General features: G+C 40.9%; 1 protein-coding gene across 5 annotated transcripts in view; it reads left to right on the top strand.

Annotated features, from left to right (window-relative positions):
• Positions 1–11,328, top strand: part of ARID4B (AT-rich interaction domain 4B) — a 142,826-nt gene that overhangs the window by 79,699 nt on the left and 51,799 nt on the right. For all 5 annotated transcript variants that reach the window (XM_056113646.1, XM_056113647.1, XM_056113649.1 and 2 more), the window contains exons 9-10: positions 3,650–3,729; positions 6,055–6,131. In XM_056113646.1, the coding sequence (XP_055969621.1) occupies positions 3,650–3,729; positions 6,055–6,131 (157 nt within the window). The remainder of the gene's footprint in view (positions 1–3,649; positions 3,730–6,054; positions 6,132–11,328) is intronic.

Raw genomic sequence — 11,328 nt, 5'->3', positions numbered from 1 at the left:
GAGCCAGGAGTAACCCCTGTGCATTGCCGGGTGTGACCCAAAAAGCAAAAAAAAAAGTTTTGTGTCTTATTCCACAAGGTGACCATTCAATTTTCAGTTAGTTTTTCAGTATTCATATGTCCTCACTATAATAGTTTCTTTAATGATGAGAAAACTATTTAAAAATTTCTGATAATTATGTTTACCATTTTGTTATTTTAAAAAAATCTTTGAATTATTGATATGATGTATTCTCTCCTCATCCTAAATTATGGTTTTTAGACAACTATAAATGTATTTTGTAAAATGTATGAAATTGAGGGGCTGGAGTGGTAGCACAGCAGGTAGGTGTAATTCCATGAGCACCGCCAGGAGTAATTCCTGAGTGCAGAGCCAGACATAACCTTTGTGCATTGCCAGGTGTGACCGAAAAAGCAAAAAAGAAAAAGAAAAAGTATGAAACTGAGTGCCAGAAAGATGTTTCAATGGAGTTGGTGCATGCTTTGCATGTAGTTGAGGCCTGGGTTCAATTGTTGGCGCCGCCTTTTCTCTTGAGCAGCATCAGTAGTGACCCTGAGCTCAGAGACAGGAGTAGCTCCTGAGCAGTACTGCCAGGTGTGGCACCAAAACTGAATTTTAAAAAAAGTATCTATGCAGTTGGGTTTTGAATCACATAATCTTGACATAATCATGTAATAATAACTTGTTTCTATTCTATGAACTAGCTTTATAAACAATAAATTTTAGGAAAAGAATTTGTCAACAAAGGAAAAATTTAAGTTATAAAAATAACTACCTTGCTGTTGAATATTCACCCTAGCTAGACACTGTGCTAAAGCTACTTAGTAGCAAAAATAGTATTTAATTTTAATTGAGTCTAAAAATCAGTGCTCTTTACTCCCCCCCTTTTTTAATGTGTGTGTGGGAGGAATCATACCCAGCAATGCTCAGGGCTTCCTCTTGGCAGCTCTGTGCTTAGGAATTACTCCCGGCGGTGCTCGGGGAACAATATGGGATGCTGGGGATCAAACCAGGGCCTGCCACATTTAAGACAAATACCCTACTTACTGTACTATCACTTCAGCCCTCTTTGCTCCCATTTTAAGAGGAGATTTTAGTTTTTGGTTTTTTTTTTTTTTTTTATAATTTTATTTATTGAATCACCATGAGAGCAGTTACAAAGCTTTCGGGTCTAAGTCTCGGTCATATAATGAAACACCCGCACCTTCACCAGTGCCCATTCTCCACCACCAAAAACCCCAGTATGCCCCCATCCCACTCCCTCCCCCTACCTGTGGGGCAGATGATTTCCACATTACTCTCTCTCTACTTTAATCACATTCAATATTTTGACTCCAGACCCACCATTATTATTTGAGATTTACCCCAACACTCAGATCTGCTAGAAAGGCAACAGTAGACAATTTGTGTTCTATTGCTGGTTATGAATAACATATGACATTGCGTGGCTGCAGTAGGGCCATGTGATTTTGAAATTCCGAAATTTTAACACTAAAATCTGGAGGGATTTCTGCAAAAAGCCGCTGAGCTTCTAGATTTGTTTCTGAGTCTCTGGGATCGTGGCCGTTAAGCAGCTTGATCAGGAGCCAGAGAGGCCATTCGTGGGCGATGACTTGGGGTCTCATTGGGGTGGAGAGGACGGGCCCGGCTCCTCCCCCATCCCGTGAGGCCCAAAATGTCTTGTCACTGCGGGCCCAGACCTGACTGTCCAATGGCCTCTGGAGGATGACGGCCACTGAGCCGCCAAGGGGGAGCAGGTGGAGGGACAACACCCTTTTCCCCCTGGGGTGGCCCGGCGACAGTAACCTACTGCGGGGTCCAGAGGCATTTCTGCCAAAAGCTGCTGGGTTTTGAGATTTGTTTCTGAGTCTCTGGGATCATGGCCATTAAGCAGCTTGATCAGGAGCCAGAGAGGCCGTTCGTGGGCGATGACTTGGGATCTCGTTGGGGTGGGGAGGACAGGCCCGGCTCCCCCCCCCCCCCCACCCCATCCCGTGAGGCCCAACAAGTTTCATCACTGTGGGTCCAAGCCTGACTGTCCAATGGCCTCTGGAGGATGATGGCCACCGAGCCGCCAAGGGGGAGCAGGCGGAGTGATAACACCCTTTCCTCCCTGGGGTGGCCCGGTGACAGTAATGTACTGTGGGGTTCAGATGCATTTCTGCCTAAAGCCACTGGATTTCGAGATTTGTTTCTGAGTCTCTGGGATCATAGCCGTTAAGCAGCTTGATCAGGAGCCAGAGAGGCCGTTTGTGGGCGATGACTTGGGGTCTCGTTGGGGTGGGGAGGACAGGCCCAGCTCCACCCCTGTCCCATGAGGCCCTGCGTGTCTCGTCACTGGGGGCCCAGACCTGACTGTCCAGTGGCTGTTTACTTTCTTAGTAAACTTTGCCCCAAATTTTTGGGGTCTGGCCAAAGGCACAGCAGCAAGTTTGGGGTATCTGGAAGTCTGAAGGCGCCATTAGGCTGCTGATGCACTCACCTCACAGGTACAGATTGACCTGCTGGCAGCACCATACCCCCGAGATTTTAGTTTTTATGGTTCACAAAGCTTCATTTTTAATTCCTACACCATTTCTTCTCTAAACAAACTTTAAATGTTGTTTTTTCAGCATCTTCCTTGTGCTTGCTCTCTGTGTATATTTTTATAAAAAAATAAGTAAAAATGTATTTCTTTATAATACTACGCAACCTAAAAGTGAACATTTTCTAAACAAATTTTGATATGTGTTAAAGTATATATTCAAATGTAAATACTAAAGAGAACCCCATTTCTGTCATTTTAGGAAATGCTTTGGTTAATGTTTTCTTGCCTAATCCCAGTCTCTGTTGGTCATGATATAGTCCAGCATTTCTTGACCAGGGGCAATATGGGCTTCATGTGTTTTCTGGGTATTCCCAAAGGACCACAGGTGGAAATTGTATAAATGGAACATAGAACAAGGTTGGCATGGAATAAGATTGGAGTGTAGCCAGTCAGCGAGGGGGAGTGAGCCACAAAGCAAAGTCAGAAGTAGGCCATGGTTGGAAAGAAGTTGAGAAACACTGATGTATACACCCTATTCTACTTTTATTGTAACTTTTTGTTTCTGACTAGAACGTGAACCACAATCTCAATATATTCATAGCCATACTACTCTTACAACAGTGCCAGAAAGCAGTGTTCGTAATCCAGAGAGTTTGGAAGAACATAGGACATAAATTTAAAATTACTTCTGCATATGGTCCTTGGAGATAGCTCTGAGGACAGGAGCACATGCCTTGCATGCACAAATTCCCTATTTCAGTCACCAGTGCTGCATGACCAACTAAACACTGTCAGGTATAGTGGGTAGGCCCAAACAGCACTGTATCATTAGGCCTAATCAATAACCTGTCAGGCCCAAACTACTGGGACTAATATTTGGAGTGCATTAGCCCCCAGGCACTGCTGGGAAGGGAGCTGCCCCAAACTTACCTCTGTGTCATTTCCTCCTCCCCGCCCCCTGCAGTCTTGTATGTTTCTGTGTAAGTTTACTTGTTTATCTGCAAATTAAAATTAGTTTTGAAACTTTAACGTGGAACTGATTTTTAAAGAATTTAGATAGCAGATACATAACTATTTTAAAAGTTGCTTTTAGTTATAATAATTTAATGCTTTTCTTTAAAGGTTGTTTGTCCTGATTGTAGTGATGAAATTGCTGTCAAAAAAGACAATATTCTTGTTCGTTCTTTCAAAGATGGCAAATTGTGAGTATAAATCATGTGGTATGGGAAATCTTCTTTTTTTTTTTCAAATCAGGATGTTAGGTGGTGTATTTTATTTCAGTGACCTTAGACGCTTAGACTTTTTTTTCATGTAGAAGTTTCAAAGTATGATTATTTTTACATCATGAAGGGTAGTAGTTTTCTGTATCCCTACAGAATTGTGTGACCAGATGAGGTATGTTGAACCTTATTGGGCAAATATATTAAAAGAATAACATTGTAAGGTTTGGTGTTTAGGTTTTCCAATTCTGAAAGTGATTTTAAAATACTTGGGCCAGACAGCTCAATGACTACTTTTCCTGTAGACTGTCCATGTTTAATCCCTGGCACTACACACTTCCCTGAACACCACTGGGAGTGATCCCTAGGCATCAAGCTGGGAATAGCCTCTGATTGAACATGGTGGTGGGGGTAGCCTAAACACCAAATCTAAGTAAAGCGAAACAAATGAGCAGTCTCAAAAGGTGGGAGCAGAGCACTTGCCTAGCAAGCTCTACTTGCTGAGTTAAATTCCCAGCACTGGGGCTGGAGCAATAGCACAGCGGGTAGGGCGTTTGCCTTGCACGCGGCCGACCCGGGTTCAATTCCCAGCATCCCATATGGTCCCCTAGCACTGCCAGGGGTAATTCCTGAGCGCAGAGCCAGGAGTAACCCCTGTGCATCGCTGGGTGTGACGCAAAAAATAAATAAATGATTAAATAAATAAATTCCAAGCACTGCTTAATCCCAGCACCACGAGATACGACTGTGATGCCACCTGGCACTTGCCTAGCCCTAGCAGTGCTGCTTCTTGGGTCAGAGTATTAAATTATCTGTCCCATAGGTGACCTCCTCTCTCCATTCAGTGTCAGTGGAAATGAATCCTACTTGAAAAGGAGAGGCTGAGGGGGTGAGGGGGGAACAAGATGGCAAACTGGGCCTAGGTTGTGGGGGTAGAAGAGGAAATCTGGGAACATTGGTAGAGGGAAGTTGACACCGGTGGTTGGATTGGTGATGGAACATTGTGTGTCAAAGACCCAACTATGAATAGTGTTGTAATTCGTGGTACTTTAATAAAATAATTTTTTTAGAGAGAAAAATGTTAAAGTTGGATCTTTTGATACAAAACTAATGTTGAAAAGCTGATTAGTAGGAACTATATGTGATACATATGATAGGACCTCTCCTATTTGCTTGCCTCTGATCCCTTCCTCATGATCGGAGAATTGCATGGAAGACAAATTGCATATTAATATTTGTTTTGTAATGAATTAAGTACATACTCATTAAATTAAAAAATTGTTTTGTGAATTTGCACAGGACCTCATTTTTTAAATTGAGAAACATTTAAATTAAATTTTTTTTTTCTTGGCCCATGTTTGGTCATGTTCAAGGAACATTTCTGGCAGGAATCTGGGAAGTACATGAAGTGTTGGGGATTGAATCTAGGTTAGCAGCATGTAAGGCCAGCACTCTAACCCTATGGACAATCTCTCTGGTCCAAACATTTAAATTCTAAATTGGCATTGGGGGTGAAAAGATAACTCAGGAGGTAAGGCAGTTGTCTTGCCATGGCTTATTCCACTTTAATCTCAAATACTGCATACAGGTGCCCTGAGCATTATTAGTAATTACTCCTGAGTGCAGATCAGAAAGAACTGCTGAGTAGCACGAGGTGTGGCCCAAAACTTCTTTTTAAGTTTTTTTTGTTTTGTTTTAAAAAACTTTCAGTGTCTAATGTAGTTCTTTCTTTTTCATTTGGTTTTGCTTTGGGGCCACATCCAGCAGTGATCAGGGCTTACTTCTGGCTCTTTGGTCGGGGATCACTCATGGTAGGCTTAGGGAACCCATATATGACATGTTGGGGATTGAACCCAGTTGGCTGTGTGCAAGGCAAGCACCCTACTTGCTGTCCTGTATTTCTGAACCAATATACTAATGATTGGTGATTATCCCAAGATAATGGCAAATTCTTACTGTATGAAATCAGTTTTATTATTGATTGATATATTCTGCCTACCCAATCGTTATTTCAGGTTTGGTTTTTTGTTTGTTTTCGTATTAGCAGGGATTCTTTGATTTTTTGAGATCACCTTGTAGTTTATAATACATACGTTATGTTAAAGTGGAATACTTTTGCAGATGGTAATTTAATATCCTGCCTAGTTTATTTTTGGGGGTCTTGAAATCCTGTGTGTATTTTCTTTTGTTACAGTTACAAGTGTTCCCATATTCTCATCTTTTCTCTATGTGTAGTTGAACTTTGTACCTCAAATTAAGCTCTCCTACTAATTTTCATATTTTTTTCTTTAAAATTAAAAAATGTAGTACTTCAGTACCAAGAAAAGATGTCCATGAAATTACTAGTGATACTGCACCAAAACCTGATGCTATATTAAAACAAGGTAAGAATGATTTTGGAATTGTTGTTAACTTTAAAACTATTTCTCCTTTTAATCGTCTTTAAAAACCTCCTTCTACCTCTCCCTCACCCAGCTTCTCCCCCTCTCACCATCTCCTCTCCCTTCCCCATGGGTCTGGAATTCTAACCTGGGGCTCCTGCATGTTTTTCTTCAGTCCTCTTTTTTTTTTTTTTTAAATTCCCATTCCCGGAGCCAGAGTGATAGCACAGTGGAGAGGGCGGTTGCCTTGCACGCTGCCAAGGCAAGTTTGATCCCTGGCATCCCATATGGTCCCCTGAGCATCGCCAGGAGTCATTCCTGAGTGCAGAGCCAGGAGTAACCCCTGAGCATCTCTGGGTGTGATCCAAAAAGCAAAAAAACAAAAACAAAAAGATTATCATTCGCTCCTTTTGTCAATGGTTATGGTGGTGAAACAAACCTGGCTTTAGTACTCATTTTTTTTATATTATGCTGTTGTGCGCACTGAAGTTTGAAATTCAGATTGCTGTGTTTGCACCTTGGTCTCAGTGCTCATCAAGGTTTGCATTTTTTTTTTTCCTTTTTATTCTTGTTTTGATTTGTATTGCTTTGATTATACAGTGCTTGTACATGTACTGACCAGATACCATACTCTTGAGTAGGGTACAAAAACTATGGCTGTGTGTATTGGGGTTGCTTTAATGTCCACACATTTACTTACTGAGCTGTCATACTTCCTAGTGATGGTGCTCACATTTTTCAGTGATTCTCACTGATATTTACACCTCTTTCCTGTGCTTAAATATTTCCGGTGCTTAAACATTTCCGAATGTGGTATACCCAGACTTTACATTTTTTGCTAGGGATACAGCAGAAATGCCAAGTTCAAGTTGCTGAGCTGTCAGGATTGCACTTAGCACATGTTGAGACAACTGGGAATTTGACCTTGCAACCATATGATTTCCAGGCAGGCATTCTAAGCTACTGCACTGTTCATTTCTCCAGGTCCTTAGAACGGTTCTAAAATTGAAATCTTGGGGCTGGAGCAGTAGTACAGTGGGTAGGGCATTCGTCTTGCACTTGGCCCACCAGGGTTCAATCCCTGGTATACCCTATGATCCCCTGAGTACTGCCAGGAGTAATCCATGAGCATTGCCAGATATGGCCCCCAACCCTTCCCTCCGCCCCCATAAAAACAACAACAACAAAAAACCTCTTTTGTTCTTTAAGATACTTTAAAGTTATTTTTCTGTGTTATTTGTGCTTTGTAAATTTGTGTGCTTTTAATCATAGCTTTTCTTAGTTTTGTAATTAGAGTATAAGAAGTTTATCATCAGCTGTTACTATAGTCTGATTTTGACCTAATAAATATTGCTTCTTTAGAATGAAAATTGCTATCAAAGTGATTTTTTTCATAGCTACGGTTTTTTCATGGATTTGCAGTATTAGGTAATTTCAGAGCCTTAGCTTCACAAATATTTGTATATTATTCTTAGCACTCCAACCACCAGAGTTCCATTGCTATGCCACCACTAAAAAAGACACTTCTTGTTCCCACACATTTCCCTTTAATATCTAATAACCAAGAGCTATTTATTATTTTTTTTACTGGCTTGTTTTCTTTAGTCATATTCCACATACGAATGAAACTATTCAATAACTGTCTTTTAGTTCATTATTCTACTTAAAATTCTCACTTTAATTTTTATTGTTTTGTTTTTGTTTTGGGCTGGAGCGATAGCATAGCGGGTAGGGCTTTCGCCTTACAAGTGGCCAACATGGCCGACCCGAGTTCGATTCCTCCGCCCCTCTCGGAGAGCCTGGCAAACTCCCAGAGTATCTCGCCCACACGGCAGAGCCTGGCAAGCTCCCCGTGATGTATTCAGTATGCCAAACACAGTAACAACAAGTCTCACGATGGAGACGTTACTGGGCGCGCTTGAGCAAATCAATGAATAATGGGAGGACCGTGACCGTGACCATGACCGTGACCGTTTTTGTTTTGGGGTCATGACTGGTGGTCCTCGGCTGTACTCCTGGCTCTGTGCTCAGGGATCAATCTTTGCATGACTTGGGGGGCTATATGTGGTGCCAGGAATCTAATCCCAGTTGGGTGCATGCAAGGCAAGCACCCTATCTGCAATACTATCTTCCTGGCCCAGTGCCTTATTGATTAAAAACGAAAAATACTGCTTATTTGCGGGAGGTTGAGTTGGGTAACATTTGGCAGTACTCAGGAGCGACTTCTGGCTCTGCTCAACAAATTTCCTATTGGTGTGTTGGGGATCAGACATGGTGCTGGGTATCAAAACGGTCAGCTAATCACCTTAATCTCTGTACTATCCTTCTCACCTGTTTCATTGATTTTACACCTAATAGTACAGTTTCTTTTCTTTGTTAATGACAGTGTGGCCCCAAAATCATGAGCACAGAATGTTTTCCTTTCATTTTTTGTTTTTAACCCTATGATGCCAGGGCTCAAGCTCAGGTCTTGGCTTGCATAGAAATTACGTGATTTGGGGCCATGAAGATAATACAGTGGTTTGGGCACCTGCTTTGCCCATGCCTGACCCAGGTTCGATCTCTGTTACCACATACAGTTCTCTGAGCCCTTCCAGGAATCCTCCCTGAGTACAGAGCTAGGAGTAAGTCCTGAGCACAGCTGGGTGTGACACCAAAGCCCAATTAAATACTTAAAAACAATTTAAGTGTGAACTATCCCATTGAGTCACATCCCTGACTGTAAATTTTTTAATGTATATATATATTTATTATGTATGTTTATGTACAGATTATGTTTATGTACAGATATAAACATATAAGAAAATAATATATGTAATAGACTTACAATTTACATATTACAAATTAGCCATGAAAATAAGAACTTTAAATGGTAAAAATAATGAGGAATATTAGGAAGTGTACATGCAAAAAGTTAAATAAGGTTAAACTAAACTATGTTTTTCTACTGTCATACTTCAGCTTCCTCCAGAATTTTTGGCGATCAGATGGCTTTATAAAGCCATATTTTTCTTCATCTATAAACCTATAGATGAAGAAAGCTATAGGCAATAGACCAGTGGGAAGATGACTGTAGTACTATTTGTGGAGGCAAGGGAAGGCCAAGACTATTTTCCAGTTACATTATATTTTTTTTAAATTTTTATTAGTGAGACTACATTTAATAATTTGCAAGGCCTGCATACATTTATTTTATAAAGTAGTTCACAATATTTGATTACATTTAATATTCAAACACCAATTCCACCACCGTTGTACCTTCCCACCACCATATTTCAGATGTTTCTATCCCAAGCTCCAACCCCTGCCCCAAAGCAGAACCGAAATAATATATTTTGTATTGTTTGTTATGCAAAACCACTAAAATTGCTCCCAAAAAGTCTCCTTAGGAGAAAGAGTGTGAAGATTGTTGTATTTCACCCATGTGCCATTAATCCCTTCTATAAGAGATCACTAACATGTCGTTTTAAAAATATATATTAATAATTACATATAATATATGTAATATATAGGTACACAAGGTTCAGCCTTTACATAATCTGTAAAAAAGAAAAAAAATACTTCCTTCTAAGATTGGTTGCCTCCTACTTTGAACCCCATCAAATGTGGTGCAGTACTCATGGAGTATGAGTAGAATGTGTAGTATGAAGTGTCACACAGCTGCATTTGTGGCCACGAGGTCCAGGAATAGGTTCACTCATAGGTGATGCTTGGCCGAGCATGTGGAGAGCGCCCATGAGCGTGGTGGTGGTTGAGTTCTGGAGGTTTTCAGCTGCCCGGGCTGGGTGCCTTGGGAGACGGGAGGGGTCTCACCTGCCCCCTCCAGGTTGCCCTGAATCGTAAATTTGTTTACAACTCAGGTGTCTATCATTGTAAGCAATTTTGTATTTTTTCTTTATCAGGTTCAACAGTTTTTGTATAGTCTGTTTAGAAGTAAAGCATTTATGATTTAGACTTTATTTCAAATTATTTTACCATAAAAGTTTGTTTAGCTGACTTTAATTCTTTGACATTTATTCAGGTTTAACTATAAATGTAGACAACATGTAATAGATTTTCAGGTGTTGTGTACTTGTTACAGTGAGTCTGTTCTCTGTGTATAATACTGTAACAGTTATTTGTTAGATAAAGGATTGAGGATTACCTTTCTTAAAATTGTTTTTAGGGGTTGGAGCCAGTAGTACAGCAGGTAGGGTGCTTGCCTTGCCTTGACCTGGGTTTGATCCCTGGCACCCCATAGAGGTTCCCAAGCCACCAGGAATGAGCCCTGAGTACAGAGGCAGGAGTAAGCTCAGAGCACTGCTGAGTGTTAGGTGGCCCCCCTAAAAGAATAAAAAACATTTTTAGTAGACAAGAGTAAATTATTTTTAGAAGAGGAAAACTTAATTACTGTTTTATGTGAGGTTTAAAAGTGTAAATCACCTACCAGTATTTTTTTTTATTAATCTGCAAAACAGCTGCCCAATGCTTTAATAATGTTAGGATTAAGTGAATTTTTCCATTAAAAAACAAGTTTTAGGGAGATAACTTATAGAGCACATGCCTTTGGACCCTGGATTCAGTTTCTGAATCAAATGTTGCCTGCCTCACGTACTTTCAGCACCACCAGTATAACTCCCACCCTGATAGTCATCAAACACTGCCAGACTTGGTACGAGTGGCCACACAAATAACTGGTCCGGGTCCATGACCATGCTCTTGACTTAGAGCTAAGTATTGTGGCGCTTTGCCCTGGCCCATTTCAATGGCATGGTAGCTCACAGCTTGCCCTGGGACCATCCAGTCCCTCGTCAGGACCCTGCTTTTGGGGTGTTAGGCAACTAAGGGCAACTGAGGCTTAAGTAGAGAAAGCAGATGTCTAGGAGTGAATATTATTCAGAGTTAATTAACTCGCAAGTTACAAAAGCATAATATTAACTGTCTTCCTGTGTCCATACAAAAAGGACATTGCTTTAAAGTAAATTATGCAAAGAATGGGGAAAAGCAATATTTAACTTACAAGTTCAGCATCCTTAGAAGGATCTGACCTTACAAGTTAGCAGAATCCGATTAGGGGAAAAGGTGATTAACTGATTGGGGAGGAGAGCACAGAGAAGAGTTTACAGATAAACACAGAGGAATGGGAGTGACTCCCGAGCACCTTGATGGGTGTCACCCGAAAAATCTCAGCTTCCTTAGGACAAATCAATGTTATCCTACA

This window comes from Sorex fumeus, unplaced genomic scaffold (genome assembly GCF_029834395.1).
Source record: "Sorex fumeus unplaced genomic scaffold, SorFum_2.1 ptg000021l, whole genome shotgun sequence".
NCBI classification, from domain to species: domain Eukaryota; kingdom Metazoa; phylum Chordata; class Mammalia; order Eulipotyphla; family Soricidae; genus Sorex; species Sorex fumeus.
This window is presented reverse-complemented; position numbering and strand designations above follow the sequence as displayed.